The 27351-nt window shown below is 46.6% G+C and overlaps 1 protein-coding gene across 2 annotated transcripts in view; it reads right to left on the bottom strand.

The window, feature by feature from the left end:
* The window catches only part of LOC105996061 (chromosome unknown open reading frame, human C11orf49), a 158964-nt gene that overhangs the window by 1013 nt on the left and 130600 nt on the right, over positions 1-27351 (bottom strand). The window contains exons 4-9 of one of the 2 annotated variants that reach the window (XM_013030016.1): positions 21856-21940; positions 7139-7224; positions 4838-5033; positions 3645-3754; positions 1109-1172; positions 102-846 (exon numbers count right to left, since the gene is read on the bottom strand). In XM_013030016.1, coding sequence (XP_012885470.1) covers positions 672-846; positions 1109-1172; positions 3645-3754; positions 4838-5033; positions 7139-7224; positions 21856-21940 — 716 coding nt within the window. In that variant the 3' untranslated portion in view covers positions 102-671. Of the gene's footprint in view, positions 1-101; positions 847-1108; positions 1173-3644; positions 3755-4837; positions 5034-7138; positions 7225-21855; positions 21941-27351 lie in introns of those variants that run through there. The other variant, XM_013030017.1, reaches the window with a different exon arrangement.

Genomic DNA, 27351 nt, shown 5'->3' on the forward strand with positions numbered 1-27351 from the left:
GTCCACCAAGCCCGTTGTCCCATCATTCCAGAAAAGCACCCAGACCCCAACCTCCCCTTTCCCTTCCCTCAGCCTGGTGCCTTTAGATTCACCACTTAGCAGACACAAGGGACTTTATTCATTTCACAGATTTGCTAATAGACACAGGAGACTCGAAGCAGGCTTTTGCAAGTGAACTTTCTGCCCACCCTTCTTTCTACTGTCATGACTAGTGACTGATTTTTCCAGCAGAAGGCCACAGTTGGTATCTTCCCAGTATTGCTCTCAGGTGTCATCCTTGATGGAGCCAGGCTATTTGTTATCGTTCTCCCTTATATGAAGTGTTAAGGGATGAACCTTATCAAGGGACTAGCAGAGATTGGCTGAGAAAAGAGGTAAGGGGGACTGCCAACAAAAGGCTTAGGGCAAGTCCCTTTCCCAGTGATGGCAGATGACCTCAGGATAGTCTGTCAGCTTAAGTCCAAAGGATGACAGTGCCAGAGAGAGCAGGCTATAAAATTGCTAGGTCACTGCTTGGCTTGGCTGATGATTGAACTGGCAGGCCTCTGTGGCTGTTCAGCTTTTCTGCCAGCAGAGGGCAGCACAGCAAGGCGCTAGAGGAGGTTAGGTGGGGTACCATGGATTGGATGGGAAAGCAAGGTACCATGTGAAAGCAAGGCCCTTCAGATTCCTCAAGTCTCAGACTCATCTGTCTCTTCAGTGGAGCCATCGCTCTCTGCATCCACTTTGCGAGGGTGATGGAGAGGCCTCCAAGGGGAGCCAACCCGGGAAGGGGTCCGGGAAGGCAGGTAGCCGGCCTCTGGAGTGGCAGTGATCGGATTGACCAGGCCTGGGACCTGCACCAGCCTGAAGAAGGGAAGAACCTGGAGGGCAGTGAGGTGTTTCCTGTCCAGAAACTAGAACCTTCAGGTTCCCTCTTGTATCTGAACATCCATCACCCATGGACTCAGGATACCTTGGGCCTCTGTTGTTCCCCCCTCTCCCCCAGCCCTTCCTTGACTAATGCAGGATGTTACAGACAAGTGCCACAGAACCCACAGTGGGGCACAGCCATGTCTGACTGAGGTTAGGCTACCACAAAGGGGCATTTCCCCAACATGACACTTACAGCCGTTCCAGCTCCTCATCCATGGCTGGGTCATGCATCAGGTCTCCCTTGTCAGGTAAAGCTCCTAGGAGATAATGGGAAAAGGGGTGTGTGTTTGTGGGGTGGGGGACGGCATCTGACAACCTGAGGGTTCTTCAACCAGGCAATAGATCCTTCATGCTCCTTATATTCATGTCTGCCTACTCTGCTGATCCTGAGAGGGCTGATTTCAAATGAGGGGAAGACTGCTAGCAGCCAAAAACCTACCCTGGGGCAGGAAGCAGAGGTGACAAGGAGACATCCCCAGAGAGTGTCATCCTATTCCAAGATGAACTCTGAGCTACGTTTGCTTCTTGAGGTCCCATGTATTGGTTCTAAGGGGTTTGGCCCAGGCTAACCCAAAAGTCAGAAGTGATCCAAAAGTAGGGAAACATTTAGATACAGTTCAAAGTTCAAAAAAACCAAAATCAACCTTTGGCCTGAAGAAACTGCCCCAGTCTAAAGTCTTACTACAATCTTGTGGCATTTTTTTGTTTTGTTTTGGGTTTTTTGTTTGTTTGTTTTTTGCTGCAGATGGAGAGTTTAAAGGGAAGAAGAGTGTGGTAGGAAGGGGAAGCTGAAGTTCACACAGGAAGATTCTCATGAGCAAATGGTTGAGAGAAAACAGCTTAAGATGCTATTCTCCAGAAAGATTTGAGGTTATGTTTACATATCTGACAGGTTTTTTTTTTTTTTGTCTGCCAGAACTGGGCCTTAACTTATGGCTTCATGCTCTTGCTCTGCTTTTTCACTCATGGCTGGCATTCATGCGTCCAGTCCCATTGTTTCTAACCTTTCTAGATGGTGCTTCCATCTTTTGCTCTTACTGATTTTCAAACTCACTGTCCCATGGAGCTTCTCATTTTTTGGGGGGGAGGGGTTCCCCTGGGGACAAAGGAAATGGCCATTTACTCCTCCACAGTTGGCTCCAACCAGGGTTTTTCCAGATTTCTGTTGCATATCATTAAGCTGCTGCTTTCTTTTCTTTTTTGTACAATACTGAGGACTGAACTGAGGTTTTGTTGTTTTGTTTTGTTTTTTTGAGACCCTTAGGACAGGAGAGGTTAGTCCAAGCTGTAATCTAGTTGCTAGTTAGCTTTTCCTTGTCCTTAACAGCTGGGGAAGGAGTGAAGGTGAACACTTACCCTCACCTTTAATTTCTTAACTCCTTATTAGTCCTTTTTTAGTGCTAGAATAGCTGGTGACCTTGACTACCAACCTCATTTAGTTGAGGGGCCCCTAACTCAGAATAACCAGGCTGCCAGGGGGCATGTATGCCCAAATCTGCACGGAGTTAGCACCCATGGACCTCCCAGAGAATGTGGACAGGTGATGTACTGGGTACCATTATAGACAAAGTTGTCAGCAGAGCACTTGGCCCACGACAATGTGTACTTGATGTGTTAACTTCTTCCTTGACTCCATCTCTCAATTGGAAGGAAGAGGGGATGCTCCCTGTTTTGTCTAAGAGTAGAATGTCTGGAGACACAAATAAAACTCCACCAGGTGGCAGCTTGCTAGCTCTTCTGAGAGATTTTGTAAAGGCAAGGGGGGGAGTGGGGGAGGGGCAGCCAACAAGGACGAAATGACCGGCAAGAAAACTGGGCTAGTGTAACCTTCCTCCACTGGGGCTTGAATTCAAGGCCTAGGCACTACCTCTTAGCTGCACTTTTTTTTTTTTTGGTCAGTCCTGGGGCTTGAACTCAGGGCCTGAGCACTGTCCCTGAGCTTCTTTTACTCGGTCATTTGAGCCACAGTGCCACTTCCAGCCTTTTTTATTTATGTGGCCTGAGGAAGCAAACCCAGGGCTTCATGCATGCTAGGTAAGCACTCTACCACTGAGCCACATACCCAGCTCTCACCTCCCCTTTTTTTTTCTCTTCTCAAGCTAGCATTCTATCACTTGAGCCACAGCTCCACTTTGGCTTTTTGATGGTTCATTGGAGATTGGTCTCATGGATCTTCCTGCCCTGGCTGATTTCTGTGATCCTCAGATCTCAGCCTCTTGAGTAGTTAGAATTATGGGTATGAGCCACTGGCATCCATCTGTTCACTTTTTTTCCCCCTCCCTTCTCTTTTTAAGATGAATCAGATTTTTTTTTTTTCTCCAACTGGGAAAAACACCTCCCAGACACACCTTGCCTGTTTCTAAAAGGGCTAATGAGATTCAGGTCTCTTTGATATATAATCTCCAGAGCCACTGGGTAAATAGCCAGTGTCTGCCCAGCCTGTGGGCTGTTCCCCACAGCAGAAGCAGTGAGTCTTTGGGGAGAGGCTGGGCACACCTGTGCCCAGTTGTGGGAGGCTGCTTCATACGTGTTGGGGCAGGGCCTAGGGCAGGAAGGCTGTCCCTCACAGCAGTGTGAGAGGCCTGCCAAGGCACAGTCTTGGGCTGTGCACATTCCAGCTCCCTAGGGCTCAGAGGCTGGCCCACAGAGGTCAAGTCGGAAATGGGAATGTCTCCTACCCCATGTCTACCAAGAGGCCAGCAGCACGGTGGGGAAGCTAACTGGCTTACCTAGGGCTTGATTGATTCCATGATGCTTTGAGAGGGCCACAAGGAATCCATAGAAAGTCAGCCTCTGAACGCTGCTGAGGATCTCTTTGACAAGTGCTGGGGGTGGACAGCTAGAAGGGAGAATAAAGATGTCAGATTCAAAGGCTAGCAGGTCTGGATGCCATCCTTTCATCCATATTTTCGGGCTTAGGGAGATACCCAAGGCTGAGACCCAGGGACCAGCCATAGGAGCCCTCTAGCCATGAGAGCACAGAAGATCTCCAGGAGCAAGGGCCTGGCTGGAGACAGGAGGGACTCGTGTATGTTTCTTGGCATGTTTACAGGGGTGTAGGAAGGAAAAGAGGAGGCCTACTATGATGGCCTCCTTGGCTGGCAGCTGTCCCTAGAGGGGGCTTTGATAGGGCAGTCAGCCCTCCCTCAGGAAGCTCTACCAGCCACAGGGCTCAGTGGGAAAGTTGAGAATAGCAAGTGCTTCTCAAGGCCAATCTGTTCCTTGGCGAGCTAGTCTCTACAATTGCTCTTGTGCAAGTGAAAGTACTCCTTTCTAAGTGGCTATTTGGACCACTTTTCAGTTACAACCTGCTTGGGTCAAATGGTCCTTTTTTTTGGGGGGGGGGCGTTGGTCATGGGGCTTGAACTCAGGGCCTGTGATTTTTTTTCCTCAAGGTTAGTGCTCTACCACTTTGAGTCACAGCTCTACTTCTGGTTCTTACATGATTAGTTGGAGATAAGAGTCTCACAGCCTTTGCTGCGGAGGCTGGCTTTGAACAGTGATCTTCAGATCTCAGCCTTGTGAGTAGGATCATAGGTATGAGTCACCAGTGCCTGGCCAGTGCTAATTTATTTTATTTTTTTTTTATTTTTGGGTCCGGTTGTGGGGCCTGAACTCTGGGCCTGGGCGCCGTCCCTCAGCTCTTCAGCTCAAGGCTAGCACTCTACCGCTTGAGCCACAGCGCCACTTCCGGCTTTTTTCTTTTTGCTTATGTGGTGCTGAGGAATCGAACCCAGGGCCTCAGGCATGCAAGGCAAGCACTGTACCACTGAGCCACCTTCCCAGCCCCGCCAGTGTTAGTTTATATGGTGACTCTCCAGGAACTCCAAACCAGTCTGAACACTCTGCTAGAGACTTGTTCCCAGGGAAGCAGCCTGTGATTCCCGGGGCTGAGGTGGGATTCTGGGTGCCCATTTCCCACCTGTACTTGTGCCGGTCACACAGGTTTTCCAGATGCTGGTAGAACAGTGATGCCTCCACTCCCTCCAGTGTGCTTGCCTCGCCCAACGCAGGTCGCTGGTGGTGCTGCCCACTGGACGATGTTGGCACGATCACGGTGTTGGGGTTCTTGCCGGACAGCAGGTCCTGATAGATGGCAGCCACACTGTCCAGGAACTCTGGTAGCATGGGGTGAGAGGTACGGCTCGGGGAGGATGTACTTCCTTCACTGGGTCCTCCTGTCTCTAATAGCTCAGCTCTACACCAGCTCTTATACTGGTTTGACTGCCACCCTTCTAAGAGATGTCACTCATTCAGCTCAAACTCCCATGTGGGTGGCTGTTCCCAGACTCAGTTCCCCATTGCATACTGTCACAGTGTGCTCTACTTTCTGTAGCACTTGCTCAGTGACATATTTTCACTTACCAGTGACAAGTAACCCAGCACCTAGTATTGGTGTAATTTATTTGTGTGTGTGCGTGCACATGTGTGCTGGTCCTGAGGCTTGAACTCAGGGCTTGGGTGCTTTCCCTGAGCTTTTTTTGCTCAAGGCTAGTACTCTACCACTTGAGTCACAGTGAAGCTTTCAGCTAAGTTTGCAGGTTTTTGGTAGTTAATTGGAGAAGGAGTCTCATGGGCTTTCCTGCCGAGACTGGCTTCAAACTGCAATCCTGTAATCCTCCTGACTAGCTAGGATTACAGGCATGAACCACTGGCACCTGGCTAAGCTATGTGTTGAGATGGTGAACATGTCCGTGTTCTCCTTGTAACACCCATCTTGGGAGGCCACCTGCCTCACTGACTCGTAAGGCATGCTGGAGTATCAGTGAGGAATAGGAAATGCTTGCGAGCACTGATGTAGTAATCCTCTCAACTCATTTTGTTACAGATGTGCCACTGATAATACATGGCTCTAGCCCTTCTCATCGCCCTGTCCTGGGACTGCTATAAGAGGTGGCCCAGGGAGGCAGCAAGAGGAAATAGTGCTCCCACACATGGTTGTTATTGTCCTAGGCCCCCAAGCTTCAAAGCAATGGGACATAGATGCTTGGTGCTGCTAGGAGTGGGGCGGAGCCCCTGCCTGACCAGCCCTGGGCTGCCATGGAATAAACAGCATGTGGCACCCGAGTGAGGCCAGATGGAGGAAGGCCATCTTCAGGCTCAAGGACAGCCTTCTATTTACTGGAAGAGCCTGTCTTAAACAAGTATGGTTATGGACACAGCAGTTTCTAAACCCCACATCCTATCTGATGCTTGTGTGCAAACTTGTAATGCATTTGTATTGATTCATCTACTTTTATTCCACGCCATTCCTTAAGGACACAACTGGTCTAAGTGAGGGAGCAGAGTGGAAGTGTATTAAGTAGAGGAGCAGACCTGGGGAGTGCTTTATACTGAATAGGATTTTGCTATGTTATCCAGGCTGGCCTTGAACTCCTCTGGGCTCAAGTAATCCTTATAATTCAGTTTGAGTAGTTTGGACTATATCTGTGCACTACTGTGCCCAGCTTGGTGTGTGCTTATTAAAAGTTACAAGAATGGGGGCTGGGAAGGTGGCTCAATGGTAGAGTGCTTGCCTTGCATGCATGAAGCCCTGGGTTCGATTCCTCAGCACCACATAAGCAGAAAAAGCTGGAAGTGGTGCTCTGGATCAAGTGGTAAAGCGCTAACCTTGAGCTGAAGAGCTGAGGGGCAGCGCCCAGGCCCAGAGTTCAGGCCCTACAACTACCAAAAAAAAAAAAAGTTACAAGAATGATAGCAAGTATGCCATACATGTGACCAACAGCTGAGGAAGAGGTAAAGAGTACTGACTTTGGAGTCAACCTCCTGTGCAAGTCTGGGCCTCACCACTGTGGAGCTGCCTGGCTTTGACTACTTACCCTGTGAGCTTTTCCTTAAAGGACCTAGTTCTTAGGACTGGTGAAAGGATTAAAGTCCCTGTGCCATGCTTGGGACAGAGTGGGTTCTTAGGAGTGAATGAGTGCTCTGGATGCGGCACTGCTCTTATCAGTAGAATGGATTGGTTGTGTGGCCAGTTGGAGGCAGCAGTGCCCATTGCTGGTTTTCAGTGTCTTTAGGAGGCTGAGGACAAACTGCAGACTAGCTCATGACTGACACTACAAGTGAGGTATCCTGCTTGTGGCCTGTGGTAAAATACAGCTCTAGAGAAGTAGGGAAGGGAGCCGTGTGTGCCATGTGTGCACACAGATGCTAAGGACGACTTGGTAGGAAGAAGGAGGTGTGGTCCTTCACAGGAGCTGTAAGGGATCTGGAACCCTCTCACCTGAATAGTAAAACTGGATCTGGAAGGCGAAAAGGAAATCTGAAAAAGACATCAAGCAGTCCATGGCATCGTCCATGAGCACGATTCTGAGGGGAAAGAGAATATGGGTGATTGTGTTACGTATGTACAGAGAGAGAGAGAGAAAGAGCGGGGGGGGGGAGGGGAGCTCATGTGAGATGTTCCTGGGCCTGCAGGGGCAGCAGGATATTTGACAAAGGGGACCCAAGAGCAAGCTTCTCCCAGTCACCTCACTTCTACATCAGCTGAGGACTCTGCCTCCAAACTGAATGGAGTCAGGTGCACGAAGGCTCCCAGTTCAGTCTCAGTGGCACCATCTAGTAGAACAGCACATGGGCAGAGGGGGCTGGGGCTGGGGTGGCAAGGAGAGAATGCAATTGTAATGCCGCCAAGATCTCTTTTCATATACTTAAGCAGTAAATCCTTTCATTCTGCAATGAGGACCATTTAGATCAGAATAAATACAGCTGATCAGAAAAGACAAAAAGAACAGCCAAGAGGTTTAAAGGGGTCTTGGCAAGTGCTACTGAGACTTAATAAGCTACCAATTGGCCTGAACAGTTGACAGGCACCTCCACCCCAGGGCCCAGGTGGCAGGCAGGAGGGAGTGGAGGCCACCGTGCCTCTTCACTATCCACTCTGCAGGGTCTTCCCTGTCTCTATTCCCTCCTAGTGGGCACCCACCTCACAGAAGGAAAATCATTTGGCTAGTTAAGGGATCAGACCAAGGCCAGGGCTGCATCTGAGGGGGTGGGGGACAGGAAGAGAAGGAAATTAGCAGTATTTGGGCTCCATCACGTGACAGGCAGGGTGCCAAAGTTCTCTACTGGAGTGGAAGCGGGCCCCAGCCTGGCTCTTTCCTTTTCTCTTTAAGAAAGTTTTATTTTGCTTTTATTTTTTAAGTGTTAGACTGGGACCTAAACTCAGTATCTGATGCTTTTGCTCACTGTCTGGCACTCTACCACCTGAGCCATGCCTCCAATATCTATCTTGCTGTCTTGTGGGGTTTTTTTGGTGTGTGTGTGTGTGTGTGTGTGTGTGTGTGTGTGTGTGATGCAGCCTAAACTCTGGGCCTGGGCTCTGTCCTTTAGCTCTTCAGCTCAAGGCTAGCGCTCTACCACTTGAGCCATGCCTCCAACATCTATCTTGCTGTCTTGTGGGGTTTTTTTTGGTGTGTGTGTATGTGTGTGTGTGTGATGCAGCCTAAACTCTGGGCCTGGGCTCTGTCCTTTAGCTCTTCAGCTCAAGGCTAGCTCTCTACCACTTGAGCCACAGTGCCATTTCCTGCTTTTTCTGCTTATGTGAGCTGAGGAATTAAACCCAGGGCTTCATGCATGCAAACTAAGTGCTCTACCACTGAGCTGCCTTCCCAGCCCCCATCTTGTGTATTTTTTTAAAAAATTCTTCACTCCCTGTGTCAGAAGGGTCCCAAACTGGCAAACTGGATCACCCTAGAGACAGCCAGCATTGCTCACCCTTGGAGAAGAGACTTAATGGCGAACACAGTTCAAGTGGTGTGCCTGCCCTTGACTTGTGCAACACAGATGGCCTCGGTGTGAGAAATTGTAATAATAATACAGGGATCATTTCTGAGGACTCCATCCATGACAGGCAGTATAAAGTATTTAGCTTCATTAATTAAACCATAGTACACAGCATACTTTAAGGTGAGTCTTATTATTTTTCCATGTCAAGGCAAGTAATCTGTCTCAGAGAAGTCAGATTTCCAAAGTCACACATACAGCTGGGGAGTTTACACAGCTCTGCAGACTGATTGCTTCCAAGTCATCTCTCTCTCTCTCTCTCTCTCACACACACACACACACACACACTTCAAATATATTTTTTAGCTGTACAAAGGGGGTTTAATTCCAAAATTCAGGTTATGAGTGCAAGTGCACCTTGACCAATGTCACCCCTTCCCTCATTCTCTCTCATCTTTCCCCATCCCATCACTACCCTCAAGTTATGTCATGCTTTTAAAATGAAAACCCAGAATAGAAGCCTGTAATCCTAGCTGCTCAGGAGGCTGAGATCTGAGGATCACTGTTCAAAGCCAGCCATGACAAGAAAGTCCGTGACACTCTTATCTCCAATAAGCCACCAGAAAACTGGAAGTGGCCCTGTGGCTCAAGTGGTAGAGCGCTTGCCTTGAGCTGAAGAGCGCAGGAACAGCGCCCAAGCCCAGAGTTCAAGACCTACAACAAGCCAAAAAAAAACCCAAAAAACACTTGATTAGAAACACAACGTTTGATTTCTTAAGCCTCTGTGCCTAATTCATTTTCTTTACCCTTGTCTATAACTTTGGGACCTTGACAGTTTCTCATGTGTATCTTGGGAGAAAGAAAAATAGTTCCAGCTGGAAAATTTGGGTGCGGGTAGGAGGAAACAATGCTGCTGAGGGCCACAGGAGGGCGCCATATCCCTCCATCAGAATAAGTGGGGCGCCATAGACCAAGTGGTTGCCTCCACTCTTGGTAGCCTGAGCAGAACCCAGGCAGGCAAAAGGAGAAAGGACATGTGGATGGAGAGGGAGAAGAGAGAGGACTTGGCTTAGCAAAGACACCACATTTTGGAGGAAGAGGGAGTGCTCTCAGGGGCCATCAGGAAAAGAGAGCCACCAGCACCTCAGGAGGAGAGAAACCAGAGACTTTCTGCCTGCTCCACTCCCCAGATAGCCAACTACCCCGTAGGTGGAAGGCCAAAGGCTTTGGGCTACATGGGGCCGAGAGCAACTCCTCAGGAACACATGGAGGGAGCCTTTGAGGACAATGCGTGCTTTTCTCATTTATCATCAATCTGGAACCCAGTGCTCCTGTTTATATTTACCCTGCACTCATTTATTATTATTGTATATAATTAAAACACCATATAATTCACCCTGTAAAATATGCTTTAGAATATTGTAAAAGTTGTGTAACCATCACCCTAATTCCGAAGTGCCTCCCTTTGGAATTCCCACCCCTCACCATGCTCCTGAGGCAGGCCAGGCCCTACCTTACCAAGGAGTTGAAGCAGACTGACACGGGCACGGAACTCTGAGCAGGTGGCAGAGACTACGCCCTGCTCTGTGTCTCTGGGATGTGAATGACAAGAGTACCCTCCCTAACACAGAATGGGGCCTCAGCCTCAGCTTTCTGTCACAGTCTGGTCTTGATTTGAGCACTAGCCCCCTCGACTTCGTTATTGTTGTTTAAATTTTATGGTTTTACTATTCGCTTCCTTCATTGTGAGCCTGGCATTGGGACTGGTGACTCTGATGGTCGCTAGCTAGTCTCTAGGGCTGCTCTTTCCAGGATGGCTCTGTCATTCATGGAGGAACCCTGAGCAACTAACACATCAGCAGGACTTTTAGCTCTTTGACTTTGTGGACCTGGAACCGTTGGGTCTCATTATGCAGCTTGGGCTGGCCTTGATTTTTCAGTCCTCCTGCCCCAGCCTCTTGAGTTTTAGCATGACAGAAGTGCACCACAACTCCAAGCTCAGCTTAGTTTTCTTATTGCTCTTATAACCAATGTTTGGATATTAAGATCTGGCCCTTGAATCTTTTGTATACTCTGGGTTTCCCCAAGTTACACTTAATTTTGACATAGTGGTCCTATTTGGGCCAGCTAAACTTTTTCATCCTTTTAGGGCTCATGAGAAGTTTGAGGCAGCCATGATGCTGAGTAGGACAGAGCCAACACACTGCCAAGAAGGACAGACCAGCTCCTCTCTGAAGCTGGTGTGCTGTGGCAGAGAGGAGACTCAGAGGGGCAAGGTAGCCTTGCTTGTGTCCCTGCTGCTACTTTGGCTGAATTGTTCATGGGTCAGGAGGGACCAGTGAGCAGGCTGATGGAGGCAGATAGATGCAGGAGCCTTCTTAAGGTCCATGTGGCTAGATTCCAGCAGCAAGGCTGAAGAGTTCCACTATAAGCAGTAACATTGAAGACACAAAGCAAACTGGATCTCAGCTTTTCTTTGTTTCGCTGATCCTGGGGCTTGAACTCAGGGCTTAAGTGCTGTCCATGAGTTTTTTGCTCTGGGCTAGTGCTTTGCTACTTGAGCTACAACTCCACTTTCAGCTTTTTTTGCCTTGTGTGTTTGTGTATCTCATGGGAGATAAGGGTCTCACCAGTTTTCCTGTCTGGGCTGGCTTTCAACCTTGATCCTCAGATCTCAGCCTCCTAAGTAACTAGGATTACAGGCGTGAGCCACCAGTGCCCAGCTACAGATTTTCTTAGCAGTATCATTACCTTCTATTTTACCCACTATTCTGTTCAGCTAGAAACCTGGGAAGCATCCTAGACGTCTTGAAGATCCCTCCCTCAGTCCACCACAGAGTCCTCTCAATCTACAGCTGAAATGTTATTTCTAGCAACATCTTTCTTGCACATCCATAGCTACCATCTCCACAGCCACCATCGCCACATCTTGACCTCTTTATTCTTTTTCTTTCTTTTTGTTCATTGTGGGGCCTGAACTCTGGGCCTGGGCACTGTCCCTCAGCTCTTCAGCTCAAGGCCAGCGCTCTACCACTTGAGCCACTGTGCCACTTCCGGCTTTTTCTGTTTATGTGGTGTTAAGGAATCAAACCCAGGGCCTCATGTATGCGAGGCAAGCATTCTACCACTGAGCCACCTTCCCAGCCCTAACCTCTTTATTCTTGACAACTATGTGACTTTCTATCTGGTTTCTCTGCAACTATGATTTTTATTTTTTGAGACAGTATCTTTATTATTCTTATTTTTTGAGACAGTATTTAAGTAGCCCAGAGTGGTCTCAAACTTAAGACCCTACTGCTTCAGCCCCCTGATGCTGGGATTACAAGTATATGCCATGGTGCCCAGTTCTTACTTCCTTCTGAGTACTGTGGTTGGAAAAATCTTTGGAAAATGAAAATTTGGACATGCTATCGTGCTATCTAAAACCCTCACAGGCTTCCCCTGTTACTGCCTTCATCTAGAAGAGAGCTCTCCATTTCCCCTCTCCCAATTACTAGGGTTTGAACTCAGGGCTTATACTTGCTCGGCTGATGCTCTACTACTTGAGCCATACCTCCAGCCTGGCTTTTTGCTGTTTAGTTGGAGATGGAGTCTTCCAGGTTTATCTGCCTGGGTTGGCTTCAGACCATGATCCTCTGAATCTCGGCCTCCTAAGTAGCTAGGATTACAAGCAAGTGCCCAATACAGACTCCCCAATTCTTATCCTGGCTCACCAGTCCCCTTGAGCACACTCTGACCCATTCAGCTCTAGAGATCTGGTTGGAGGGCACAGGCAGCATCCTTCATGTTGACCCTCTGTCCTTTCCTATGCCCACCTCTTCAGGCCTTCCGACTAGCCAGCTCCTTTATCTATAATGCTCCCTCTCCACCTCCACCCCCTACAAGCTGCTCCTTAGCACCTCTTGCCAGCCCAGGCTTCAGGGTAGCCTGCTGAGCAGCTCTCAGAGAAGCAAGAGGAAATGCCTCCCCTAAGCCAGCTGGGGCCAAGCTTCCTGCTGCCTGCTTCTTTCTGTAGTTCTCATGATGCTAAGATTTACCAGGTGACACCTTGTCTCTCTGCTTGTTCTTTGACTCAAAGGTCTAGCCTGGTATCTGGCACTCAATAAGTAAGTACTGCTGAACAAGGAGTATGTGAACAAGGAAGAAAGGCCATACTACCCTTTTTCCTCGTGACCAGCTGATGCCAGACCCAGCTCTTGAAGAGCTCCCTCTAGGAAGATGCCAAAGAGCTCTAGAGTTTGGTTCTAGAAGATGTTTCCAAGCTGCTGCGCTCAGGGATTATGGCTAATTTGTGAAAGAGTGAGCTGCTTGCTGCAGGAGATAGATGTTCATGCAGAAGCTGGAAGGCTCTGGTTTCTCAAAGGACTTCTTCAAGCCTTAGCAAAATACCCGTCCTCACAAGAGAGGGCCAAACTACCAGTTTCTCCTGTGTGCTGGATCAAGGAGAGGAAGGCTGGCTGTCTAGAGGGCTATGACGGCCAAAGATTCTAAAGGGCGTATGGGAAGGTGTTTTTAGAACCACTATATGGGCTGGATGTGGTGGTGGGTGTGGGCCTATAATGCCGAGGCAGGAGAATTTTAAGTTCTAGGTTAACCTGGGTTACACAGTCAGACATTGCCTGAACAAAAAACATCCACCATCCACAATAGCAATGACTAGCCTCAAACAAATGCTGTGACCCATAGAACTTCTGCCAGCCACACCTTGCTCTGAGGCCTTAGCAGAATTGTGGGTAAAGGCAGGCAGCAAGCTACTGGTCTGCCTTTTTATTCCATGACTGGATCAATCCCGGATTGGAGACAGCTTCTTAATCCTGAACTCAAAAAACCATCACCACCCCAAAAGGGTTCAAGAAGAGATCTTGTTGAAGACAAGGTCACCCACATGCACTGTTTTCCGGAGGGTGGCAGTTGGCTTGACATCCTTTCCTGCCAGGGGCCTTTTGCTAACATGCCAGCTGCTTCTGACACCTGGAGGACCCTGGCCGCCCCCTACTTTGAAGTAGCGCCAACAGGGAGCTGCTGCCAAGAGTCAGTACAAATCCATTGGATCACAGGGGGATCCTTGCAGGCCAGGCCTCCAGGCTAGTGAGAGGGCCTCTGGGTAGAAATAAAGGCTCTGAGCAGAACCATGTGTAGGGTGGAGCCCAGGGAAGGCAACTGGAATGAAGAAAGAGCACTTGGCTAATCCCAGGAGGCTGGCCACTCTCTCCCTCCCTTGCTGACTTCCAACAGCTGGGCTGGGCTGGCTGGCTGGCTGGGAGGTGAGTGGGTGCCAAGGAAGCAATAGTTTCCAGCCTGAACCTACGGACTTGCCAGCCTCCTCTGCACCCCTGTAGGTCAGTGTCCCTGGTCTAGTGGCATGAGTTGTGCCCTTCTTCCTGAAACTCTGGGTTGATGACTGAGATCAGTTTCACCACTCACTGGCCAAGTACTTTTTCTTCTCTGTGCCTCCATTTCTTCATCTATAAAGAAGAGATCAGAGTTTCTACTTCAAATGACTTGAGACATGTTGCTATGTGTGTTTTGCCTAGTGTATTATAGGTGTTCAGGTAAATGTGTGTGTGAGCTGGGTATTGGTGGCTCACGCCTCTAATCTTAGCTACTTAGGAGGCTGAGATTTGAGGATTTGTTCTAAAGCCAGCTCAGGTTTGAATACAAAATCTCGGGGACTGTGCCAGACTCTGAGTTCAAGCCCCAGGACTGGAACAAAAAAGAAAAGAAAAGGTGGAAGTCTATCTGGTTTAAGGTACTGGAAGAGCTCAAAATAGCAAAGCAAAACAGCTCAGAGGAAGGAAGCAACGCCAAGCTCCCAACCAGGCAGACGCAGTGAGGCGGAAGCTAGTTATTGAGTTTCAAGTCCATTTTGGGGAGAAGCCACCTCTCAGCCAGGGCCAGAAAGAAGAGCCACCTTGCATGACTAGAGTTCTCTGGGGAGGTCACATCAGAGTGTCCTTCATAAGGGCAAGTGAAGCGTGCCCTCAATTCTGTCTGGCTAACAGTGTCTCCTGCAGTCTCTGCTAGTAGTGGGGTGATGATAAAGCAATATGGGGTACATGGCCTGAGGGTTTCTGAGGTTCACCTGTTTTGAAACTATGTGAGAGGAACATTTGTGCTTCATAATCTTCCTCAAGTCCAGGTCCTAAACAGTGTGAGATGTCTAGGTCACTGCTTACCCCTGATTCCCTACATCCCTATATCTAGGGCACTCTATATTGCACCTGTCCTGTAGGGCCTGGGAAGGATGTCCCAGAGTGTATAGGCAATAATAATCATCATCATCATTATTATTATTAATGGGCGCTAGTGGCTCGCACCTTTAATCCTAGCTACTCAGGAGGCTGAGATCTGAGGATCACGGTTCAAAGCCAGCCTGGGCAAGAAAGTCTGTGAGACATTTATCTCCAATTAACCACCAGAAAACTGCAAGTGGTGCTATGGCTCAAAGTGGTAGAGTGCTAGCTTGAGCAAAAAGAGCTCAGGAACAGTGCCCAGGCCCTGAGTTCATTCAAGCCCTATTACCAAAAAAACAAAAACAAACACAAAACCAATAATAGTTAGCACTAAAGGCTTTACATTGGGGACAATAATTTCTAAATTAATTTTCATTTTAATAATTCTGTGAGATGAGCTCAGGGAGTTTATTTACTAGAACACAGAAGTTCAGGGGAGCAAAAACTCAACCAAAGTTACAAGCTAGAAGTAAAAGAGCTCTAATTCCAGTTCAAGCCCTTCTGACCCTGACCACAGGTTCTAGAACACCTGTAGCTGCAGCTAGTCAGAAAAGATAACTGGGCTCAGGAGTGGCTATAAACCTTTGATGATAAACCTTTGTGCTGGCGCCTCTGGTCCTGCTCCTGCTCTTGACGTTGCCTATTCATTCTAGCATAGAGAGCTAGAACTCCCAGGCTGGAGGCTGCTGCTTCCCTGCTGACCCCGTGAAGGCCTCATTCTCATGGAGCCTCCCAGGAAGCCTGCCAGCTTGAAAAATGCTTGATAGGTTTGGGAGGATAAAGACCTAAACAGCTTGGACAAGTTTCCCTTCTTCCTCCTCTCTAGAACATATCTCCAGTCCCACTAGCTCCAGCTTCTTCCGGTTTCTTAAGATCACCAGGGGGAAAGCCCAGTTGCTTTCCCACCACACTGCAGGCCTCCTACCGCTGGTGTTACTTGGAGTGTGAAAGTGTACACCACCACACATGACTCATTATCTTAAGAATTTTTTTTTTGCTAGGGGCTTAAGTAGTAGCACACTTAAATCCTAGTAAATCACACCAAAAAAAGTACTGGTAGAGTATCTGCCTAGCAAGTACAAGGGCCCTGAATTAAAGCTTGAATAATGCTGTAAAACAACAGCAACAACAACCCCTTAAAGCAAACAAGCATTCTTTTTGCTACATGGTAATCATAAATTTTTTATCCTCTTTAAGGGCATTAAAGTTTTGCATTTTATAGTTGGGTCTGTCATCTGTATGAAGTCGACTTCTGAATGTGGGATGGAGAAGGGGTCTCTTTTTTTTTTTGAGATGCTGGGACTCCAACCCAGAGCTCTGCACACGAGGCAAGTTCTTTGTCACTTTGCTACATCCCCAGTTAGACTCTAATGTTCTCTAGCACCTCGCCAGCCTTTGAGGCACCCCTTTCCCAGCTAATCTAACACTACCATTTTATATTCAAGGTTTAAAACGTGTGGGCTGATATTGGCCTGTCTAATATGATCCATTTGTCTAACCTCACTCAAGTACCATGTTATCTTAATCACAATAGCCTTATAGTAAGTCTTCTCACAGAAAAATCCATTAGTCCATTTCTTACTAACCTTGCACAATATTTCATCCTCATGGAAGAGTCTCTGTAACCTTCCAGGTTAGGCTGCCTCTCCTGTTTTTATATCCCTATAACCCTTTGCACTCATTTATTTACTATTTGCCATTCTGTTTGTAAATTTCTCCAAGGCTGAGGCAACATCTTTTCTGGCCAGTGTCAGAGCCTCTCCATAATAACATGGAACAGGCACTCAGTAAATATTTGGTGAGTGGAAGAATGGGGACGGAATAGACAAACTGTGGGGGTGGGGCTTGTGGTGCCATAGGCAGACACAGGCAGAGGGATATCGTGGGAGAAGAAAGACACCAAAAAAGCATAAAGCACATGGGATGAGGTCTGACAGACATTCAGCAAACATGTGAAGAATAAATATAGGAATAAAACATCACTCCTCACTCACTGAATTATATATTTTAAAACAGTAATGCAAGGCGAGGTAAATAGTTGAAACAACTATTAGGTGAGTGCTACTATTATTTCCAATTTACAGGTAAGGCACCTGAGGTTTAGGAAGCTAAGCACCTTGATCATGGACATAAGCTGGTTGGTGAAAGTACTGGGATTTGAATCCAGGGCAGTATGGCTCCAGCCTGTATGTCCTTCACTGGCAGGTTATGGTGGGGCTTTGTGACATGGGGGTCAGCTGAAAAATGACTCTTTTGAATGGAAGTGAGTGGCTATGTCTAAAACCGAGTTCTCTAGTGCTTTCAAGGCACTATTTATATTCATAACACAATTGGGACAACAGAGCCTTCCTGTTGAATATATATCACCCAGCAGGGTTGCTGGTTTTGGTGGGGGAAAAGTTAAATAGTATTTCAGATGACAAAAGGAGAAGGGAATGTAACCAATTTAATCCAACCAATTTGAAAATGCCAGAATGAGACTGGCAGACAACACTTTAAATCAGTGCCTCTTGAAGTTGGTTCCCAGACCATCAGCACCATCTGTTAAGTTTCTGGAAACAGGAATTCTTGAGCCCTACTCCAGAACTCCTGAACTTTGGGGTGGGGGAGCTGACAAGCCATGCAGGTGATTCTGATTCTGCTGTCAGAGAACCAGGGCTCAAACTCTCCACTCTGGGAGCAGAGTGTCCCAGGCCAGTGTCACTAGGGCTTTGAATGGTTTACAGGTGTGATGGTTCCCTTGGTCCAGCTGTGAAGAGGCCAGAGCCTGCAGGCCAACCACAAGCCATCTTGTCTTTACCCAATGTTTTTGTTATAAATTATTTCCTGAGTTTGTACAATGAATAAAGGCCAGAAAGCACTGCCTTTGGGAACTCAGGAACTTCCTATTTATTTTTTTAAGAATCTGGTAATAATGATAATACTAACATTATTAGGATAGCAGCCGGGCGCTGGAGGCTTATGCCTGAAATCCTAACTACTTAGGAGGCTGAGATCTGGGCATCGTGGCTTGAAGCCAGCCTGGGTAGGAAAGTCCATGAGATCCTTATCTCCAATTAACCACCAAAAAAACCCAAAAACAAAACAAAAACAAACTGGAGATGGAGTTGTGGTTCAAGTAGCAGGGCATTAGCTTTGAGCAAAAAATCTCAAGGACAGAGCTCAAGCTCTGTTCAAGCCCCAGAACTGGCAAAAAACAACCCTCCCCCCCCCAGCAAATCATGTCTGGAATGTGTGATGCAATGCACATATTGTTGTTGTTGAAATCTCATAAACATCCTATGGTTAGTTATTATTATTACCTCTATTTTATAGATATGCAAACAAGGTTCAAAGATGTTAAGGGATAAAAAGTTTAGGTCTTTCTAAATCACAGTGCCTGTGCTCCTGTTAATACTACTCCTAATGTGTACTGCCAGTTTCCTCTATGCCAGGCCCTATTTTTGTACATTATAGATTCTAAAGCATTCAACAATAGTTGAATAACAAACATTGTTATCATTTCTACATTATAAATGAGGACAGTGAAGATCAGAGAAATAAATAACTTTCATAGGAGTACAAGTTAATAAACTGTGAACCAGAATTTGAACTATGGGCTCTGGCTCCAAGGACATGTTAATTTTTTTTGTCCTGGTACTGAGTGGCCATGGAATCCAGGGCCTCACACATGCTAGGCTGTACCACTGAGCTCCTCCTCCAGCCCCACCAAATGCATGCTTGGTAGCCATTAGGAAAGCTTTCCAACTAGGAGAATGGTGGGCTGAAAGGCTGCAATGATCTTTCAGGGCTGTAATGACCTAACTGCTCCTGTGAGGCAGGAATGATGAGGTGGAGAGGGACTCTGGCTGGGCTGCTGTCATAGGCTGTCTGTGCTTCCCTTTCTTGTCTCCAGTTCCGGCCTGCTGCCCTAAGGTCTGGCCCCGATGCTTGTAATGGGTAAGGCAGGCGTGTGTGGAAATGCCATGCCCCGCACAGGCTCTGCTTTACAGCTGCCTGTGGATTACATTCTTTTACACACACATCATCACAGACTGGAGCCTTCCGCAGCCTGTCCCCAGACCTGAATAAGTAGGCCTGGCAGGGAGATGGGGTAGGCAGTTGCTCTTCCAGCAAGAGTTAGTCTTGCAGCCTTAACCATCACCTTTTGTGATTCTGCCTAGATGCCTGGGCATGTGGAGAGGGAAGTTGGGAGCCTGTCCTTCAGGACAAAATGAGAATAATGAGAATTGCTTGAGCATTTTCTGGGTTATCTATAGTTTCTATACACACACACACACATTCACATACCCCATACACACATGCTGAGTGGAGCAGGGAATAGCATTGAGGAGATGAGGTCTGACAGAGAAGCCAGATACTCATGGCACAGGAAGAAAAACAAATTTTCCTTAATGCTGAATGAAGTAAAGAGGTCAGGTCTGGCTGGCGCCATATTGACCATATGGTAGATTTCAGGGTCAAGCATCTTGTCTTCATGCTGGGGGAAGAAAACCCCCTGCCTATCACCTGCCTCCCAGATGATGGGTGTGCCCAGCCTCCAGGGGCTTCTGGGATGATTCACCTTACAACACTGAATTCATCTCTAACTTTTGCAGCTAGCCCCAGGAGGATTTCCCGGGTCCTTCTGTTGTTCATACCTGCATTCCCATAATGCCCTCACCCTGGCTGGCTTCTACTCTTCCTCTTCCTCACAATGAAAAGGTTAGGTTTCTATCAAACAGTAAGTGAGCTTCCTGCCACAAATAGAGGGCTAGCACTTTAGCAGCCTCTGCAGCTCCACAATGGTTCTTACAGGGTTTATTACATAATTTAATTTTGCAGGGCTTACATATATCATGTTTGAAAGGGTCTGGGGGAATGGGTGAAATGCATGCAAACCTGGGGCTGCGGAGTGTGAAGAGCCATCTGGAAAGATCCTCCCGAGTTTGCCATGTACCAAGAGGAATGGGAAAGAACAGTAACTATTCTGGACTGACAAAAACCCAGGTGACCTCAAAGAGGTGATAGGGAGTGACCAGTACTCAAGTGATATCCTTTTAAATTACATGTCCTGGGGGGGGGGAGAGCTGGGCATAGATGGTTCACACCTGTAATCCTGTCTACATGGAAGGCTAAGAAAAGGAGGATTATGGTTTGAGGCCAGCCCTGGCAGAAAGGTTTAAGGACTTTTCTTAACTTATAGCTGGGTACAGTGTTGTTTGCCTGTCACTCTAGTTTCATGAGAGGCTGAGAACAAGAAGATCATGGTTCCAGGCTAGCTCGAGCAGAAAAGTCCAAAAGACAGTTTCAGTGGGAAAATAGCAGGTATGGTGGTTAGAGTCTTATACCCGCTACAATGGGAAGGCTAAAATAAGTAGATCATGGTCCAGATACACATCCAGTCAGGAAGTGAGACTCTAACTTAAAAATAACCAGTCCAGGGCTTGCAGGCTGCTAAGTGGTAGAGCACCTGCCTAGCAAGCACAAGGCTCTGATCAGACCCCAGTCTGTATCTACAATAAAGCCTGCACAAAAAGGTTGGCAGTGTGGTTTTACACTAGAAAACCTTCCAAGCAAGCAGCTCAAATTCTAGTACTACCAACTAAAAAAGCAACATTTTTATGGGATTAATGTGCACTAATAAAAGTAACAGTTTTAAAATACCTTATAAGGAAAAGGAACTATTGATGACTGTATCCTGTGTGCAGAGCAGCAAATAAATTGGCTCTAAAGAAGCACTGTCACATGCCGCCACATGCTAAGTCTTTAACGCTAAAAAACAAAAAGAAAAGAAAATGACGCTAAGAGCAATAGGCCAGTCACAAAGGAATTGTGTTACACAATTCCATTTATCTGAACCACTCAGAATAGGCAAATCTAAAGACACAGAAAGTAGATTAGCAGTTGCCAGGGGCTAGGGAGGATAGAGGGATTGGAGAGTAATGGCTAAGGATTTCTTTTTAGTGTAATGAAGATGTTTGATTGTGGTAATGGATGCACCACTCTGGAAATAAAATAAAAACCACTGAGTTTTACACTTGAAGTGAGTGAGTTGTATAGTATATGCATTATATGTTCCTTACAAAACTATTTAAAAAAATACTTGATGAATACCTGAAGGAACAACTGAATATAAGAACTGCTCTGCTGCATGTCAGTGGCTCACACCTGTAATCCTAGCTGCTCAGGAGGCTGAGATCTGAGGATCAAGGTTCAATGCTAGCCCAGGCAAGACAGTTGGTGAGATTCCTTTCTACAATGAACCACCAAAAAAAGCCAGAATTGGAGCTATGGGTCAAGTGGTAGAGTGTCAGCCTTGAGAGGAAAAGCTAAGGGACACTGCCCAGGTCCTGAGTTCAAGCCCTCATTACAGTGACTTAAATCATAAACAATTATAGAGCCATGTAAAATGCCAGACAAGAAATATTCACTCACACATTCATTCACACATTCCTCCAGCACATATCTAGGTACTTGCTAAATGATAGAAATTTACAGCATCCCACAAGACTAGCATGGATCCTGCCTGCTCTCCTGGAGCATACACATTCTCATACATGGCTCCTTTTCTTTATTTACAGTAGAGCTTTAGTTACAGTAGTCCTTTTATTGTAGTCTGGTCTTTAAGAAGGATGCTGAATTTCCCCCAAAAACACTAGAGTTGAATCTTTCATAAAATGATCTGAGTCCAAAGAAGAATTAACATGGAATTTGAAGCAAAATCCATTTGCCTGCTTCTAACAGGAGATAACCTCTCATGCCATTTTTTTTAAGCTAAGAAAAAAAAACCCCAAGTCCAGTATGGTGGTACATATTTGTAATCCCAGCACCCAGGAGGTTGAGGCAAGGATTCAAGATCAGCCTGTCTCAACAAACAAACAAACCAGAACCCACTGAATGCCAATTCCTCCCCCAATGTTCCTCTCTTCTTGCACACAGTTTAGATTTCTCTGAGAAAGCCTGGTCCCCACAGTTGGCTTCCAGAGTTGGGACGACATACCTGGCTGCTTTCTGAGTGAGCTCCAGTGGGAAATCTGGGCATAGTAACTGCAGTAGACAGTGATATTCTCTCATGGTCAGCAAATCTGGAATGAGAGGGAAAGGAGCACATTAGGTCTCTGTATTGTGGGTCACTGCCCTTTTTGGTCAGTCTCTGCAGCGCTGCTTCTTCACAGGTTACTGTTAAGGGAGTGAGATTATAGGATTGATGTGTCTAAAAAGCCTTTCTCAGGTGGAGGCACCCAGTTATAGTGTTTTGGCCAAAAAGACTTCACTGGTTTGAGAAATGGTCAGGTGAAGGGAGGAAACAAGAGAGATAACTTCATCAGCCTTTCCTCCCCCTTCCCTCCTTTCTTTCTCTTTCTCCTTCCTTCCTTCCTTTCTTCCTTCCTTTCTTCCTTCCTTCCTTCCTTCCTTCCTTCCTTCCTTCCTTCCTTCCTTCCTTCCTTCCCTCTCTTTTTTTCTTTCTATCAGTTGTGGGGCTTTAACTCATGGCTTCAGTGCTCTTTTGCTCAAGGCTACTGCTCTACCACTTTGAGCCACAGCTCCATTTCTGGTTTTTGAGTGGTTAACTGGAGATGAAAGTTTCACGTGTACTTTTCTGCCTGGCTGGCTTTGAACCGTGATCCTTACATCTCAGCCTCCTAAGTAGCTAGGATTACAGGTGTGAGCCACTGGTGCTCGGCTAGCCTTAGTTTTCTTTGAATATAAAAGTATGGATGAGGGCTGGGTCTTGGTTCAATGTCAACAAAGATATAAGAACCTATCTCAACTGTTAGTGGACACAGTGGTGTGTGCCTGTTATCCCACAGACACAGAGCAGCACAAATAGGCCTGCCTGGCATAAAGTAAGCCCCTATCCTGAAAACAGCCAACAGAAAAAGGACTGACAACAACAAGCAGGAGGCCTTGAGTTCAAACTCCAGTACCACCAAAACAAAACAAAACTGGACAAATGAATCAAGTCAAAACTGGTTACGTCTTTTGCAATTCTCTGGCATGCCCAAGGGCCATCCACAGAATATCTACGGGTACAAAGAAAAAATAGTACAGAAACCCACAGACCTATTACTTTGTTATTCAAGATTGCAGTAGGCTGGTTTCTTTTGTATGTTTGCACACAAATCTGGTCATCCCATTATAGGAAGCCAAGATAAAGATCCAAGATATACAATCGAGGCAACCAAAAGATTCTTGATGTACAGAATCAGTGCTGTGGGAGAGAGAAGTCAGGAGGCTATGTGGTCCCGATCTGCCAAAGAGGCAAATCTCATAGAAGTTTACAGAATCTCAAGGGAAAAGAACCACCCTGGTGCTTAAAAGTTGTTGCTGCTTGCTCTAAAGCCAAAAGATTTTGGACCAGCCAGGCCACAGCAATTTGCAAGTATTCCCTGGTACTAAAGCATTTCAAATATTGACAGATATGCTAATGGTCAAGCAAGAGCAATGCACTCTGAAGCCATTCTTGGTGGGAGGAAGATGAATGAGAGAAGGGAATCCAGAGGACATGGCTACATCTGGGGAATGAAGATGATGATCACAAGCACTTGGTTTCTTTGGACCTAAGTCAGCCCAAGCCACAGGAATCCAGATCTCCTGCCCTTGTTAGTTTGGTTGATGCTTTTCCAAGACAGAAACCCCAAAGCTCTAGGGACAGGCCTTGGTTCTTACTACTTTTTCATCAAAGCTCAATTCAAGGTGGGGGCAGAGAATTAAACTAACCACACTGCCAAAGTCAGGGACACCAAAGGAACAGACTCAGCGTCAATGTAGGTCAAAAGATCAAGATGGCTTTTGTGGCCTTCGACTTGGCCACTGTAGGGTGTGCGCTCTCCTCCCCTCACTCCCATGACCTCGGGCACAGCCTGGCAGGAGGTCTTGTTCTTCAAGGGAGGGAGTAAAAGCTGTGCAGTTCTCATAGATTTAGGGTGACGAAGGAAAGAGGTGAAGGAAGGGGGAAAAAGCCATTGAATATGATGTGCCTACTTCATTCTTACTTTCAAACTGCATGGAATGAAGAGTGCTTTCCAGGGAGTACACAGAGGTTGTCTGAATTATCAGTGATTCTCTAGGCTAAATTTCTGGGGATCTATTTGATAGACAGATGCCATAGGAATTCACATTTATCCCCCAAAGCATCTGGAAAACAATCTTGGGATGATAAATACAGCAAAATAAAGTAAGTAAGAAGGTGAAAGAGAAAGAGACAAAGAGGGATAGAGACAGACAAATACAAAGAGAAACACGTACACATGCACACATACACACACACACTAGAAGTAATCTCTATACATACTAAAGAAATACATCACTGGGATTCAGTCTCATGATTTCCAGAGGCTAGGCCCCTGTTTACATTCTTTTGTTTTTGGATGCTAAGGGTCAAATCCAGGTATGTTAGGCCACTGCCTAGCATGTACCACATCCCTAGCCCATATCGTTAGGTTCTTGATGTTATTCAACTCATGTACTTCAAGAAGAATAACAAAAATCCTTATTGTACCTCTCTAATGCAACAGGCTGCAAAAAGGCTGTTAAAAATACTAAAACAGCATCCATCCTGCCCACAACTTCTGACTTGGCTCTTGCAAACGTTAAGGAAGGAAGGAGGTCATGCAAAGAGATTCATGAAATGCAGCTGCACTGTTCTGTGTGTGAAAGAGATAGAGCAGTTCGAATTCTACTAAAGTAGTGGGCTAAATAGAATCAAGGCCAGAGATTGCCAGGGAGAGCTGTTCCTGTGCCTGCTTGCCTGCCTGTAGGGACTGGGGGAATGGCAAGTGGTGAGACTATCAGAAAGAAACTAGAACCCTGAGAAGCATGTGGGAATGGCCTCTTCGGCCCCTCTGGCTAGGCTTCATGTCTTGCTCCGCACTTTACCAGGTATGTAACCTTGGGCAACTTGTTCCTCTCTCTAAATTTCTGCTGAAAAATGGGAAGAATACCATTTGCTTTCGGGGTTGAAGTGTAAAAGAGATGCTTTCTCTAAAGAGAGTTGTTTTACTTTTGAGTCCTGTGAGTACAGAGAAGAGAGGAGAACAGAAAGTTATCTCTTGCTGTATTTGAATGCTTTGAATCCTGTCATTTCTGAACACTCTAGTGCTGCATCCATTCGTTTAACATTTCCACAGCCTCCAGTGTTCCAGGCACAGCACTGCAGTGATGAACAAGTCTTGCATCAGTGCCCTGGGTCTAACACTCAGGCTCTCATCAATTCCAAATACTGCTGTGTATATTGGGCTCTTTGGTTCTTAGTGCTCTCTCCAAGATTTCAAAGACCCTTCCTGCAGCCTTTTGTGCTGTAGGAATAACAGTAATGAAAGTGAAGACTTTGAGCCCAGTGACAGAATTAGTGCACTTAACCTTCACAAAGCCCTTAGGAAACAGACACCATTATTTCCAGTCCCATTTCACAGATAAGGACATGAAAGCTTAGAGGATGCAATATCCAGTGACCCCAGACAGGATGGCCTGGAGGCAGGAAGAGCATCTGCCTCTCCAGAGCAAGATCCCTAGCTGGGAAGAAAGAAGCAGGGTTGAGAGGAGAGAGGCTTGGAGAAAATACCACCCGCTGGTGGGGTTTTTTGTTGTTGTCTTTTTTGTGTGTGCCTGTCCTGGAGCTTAAACTCAGGGCCTGGGCACTGTCGAGGTTAGTGTTGTACCACTTAAGCCACAGCTCCCTGTCCAGCTTTTTGGTGGCTTATTGGAGCTAAGCGTCTCATGGACTCTCCTGTCCAAGCCAGCTTTGAACCGTGATTCTTAGATCTCAGCCTCCAGAGTAGCTAGGATTACAGGCATGAGCCACCAGCACCCAGCTCCTGCTGGTGTTTTTTTTTTTGTTTGTTTGTTTCTGCTGGTGTTTTTGAGCATCTATTATGGGCAACACCCTGTTCTACTTATGTTTCCATACATTGTTACCTCACCCAGTTTCACTATTTTTCTCCCCATTTCACAGGCACAGACTCAGGACTGGAATTCAAACTCGGGCAGTGTGGCTGCAGCACTTACCCAGCTAGGATTCAGCACCTTGATCTTATCAAATCTAATGTGGGAAGGCTTAGGAACTTGTTTTCCCCTCCAAAATGACTGCAGCAACTAAATAGCTCCAGGTGAACTGGATCAAGGAGACAATCCAAGTGAATTGGGATTTTTCATGTAAGAAATTGAGGCTGAAAGGTTCTAATTACCATCAACAGGAAAACACTGAAGCTCTGGTTAAGCAGCCCTGCCATACATAACTAGCTAGGCCTGAGGCTGGGCTGGGGAAGGAGGGCACGTATGGCAATGAATGCACCTGTGCTGTTGGCTACCCTGCAGCTCTCATCCCCACCCACCTGCCAGCCGCTTGGCATCCTGCAGGTGCAGGGAAGGGAAGGGGTATGTGTGAACAGATGCCTTCTCTAATGGAATCCCCCCACAATTAGGAATGCTCAGCCAGCAGGTCCCGAAAGTTCAAAGACAGAGACATAAGAAGGCTTTGGTAGAAGATCAAAATCAACCCTCTCCACAAATTGGTGCTTCTCTTTGTGTGGGTGGTCAGAACTCTTAAACTCTCTTCTTCTAAGTCTTATAATAGTCTTACCATCCAGGTACCTGGCTCAGGACCAGGGAGGTTTTTAAACCTTGATCCTATCATCTCTAGGGAAAGCACAGCGTAGCACTGTGGCACAGACTTTAGAGGGCCTTAGTTCAAATCCTAGATTTACCATTGACTTCAAATCACTTGCCCCAAATAAGGATATGCCCCAGTTTCCCATGTATAAAATGACTGTGCAGACATCATAGGATTTCTGTGAGTTAATGTGAAGTACTTACACCAGTGTCTGGCTAGTCATAAATATTCTGACATTTTCTATTCCGATTTCAGAAATAAAGGAAGTTAGGCCCAGAGAAGCTACTTGCTAGAGGAAACAGCTGTTGATAGAGTGTTGGGCTCCAAAGGTCCTAGGAGTTATTACACTCTAGCAGCTGGAATCCAGCTGGTGTGTGATAGACTTACGTTCTGATGATAGGATTGTTAACGCCACAGACACTAGCTTCAAAACCTGTTTCTACTATTAGCCACTAGCATGACTTGGAAAAGTTATACCACTTCTCAGAGGCTTGGCTTCTCCATTCTAGAAGTGTGAATGAAGTCTTGAAATTAAGAACTTTTGAACTAGATCCTGCACAATGCCTTACATACATAGGTAAATATTTGTTGAAGGAAGGAATGCAAGAATAACATCATCTCTCATATGATTCTAAGTTAAAATTTGTAGGGATGAAGTTCTGGTCACTGTAAACATAGAAATGGAAGCTCTTGCCATGTGTTGGTGGATTGCCTATAATTTTAGTTACTGAGGAGGCTGAGATCTGAGGATCAAGGTTCAAAGTTAGCTTGAGCAGCAAAGTCTATGAGACTCTTTTTTTTTTTTTTGTCGGTCGTGGGACTTGAACTCTGGGCCTGGGCGCTGTCCCTCAGCTCTTCAGCTCAAGGCTAGCGCTCTACCACTTG

This window comes from Dipodomys ordii, unplaced genomic scaffold, assembly GCF_000151885.1.
Source record: "Dipodomys ordii isolate 6190 unplaced genomic scaffold, Dord_2.0 Scaffold125, whole genome shotgun sequence".
Taxonomy (NCBI): Eukaryota; Metazoa; Chordata; class Mammalia; order Rodentia; family Heteromyidae; genus Dipodomys; species Dipodomys ordii.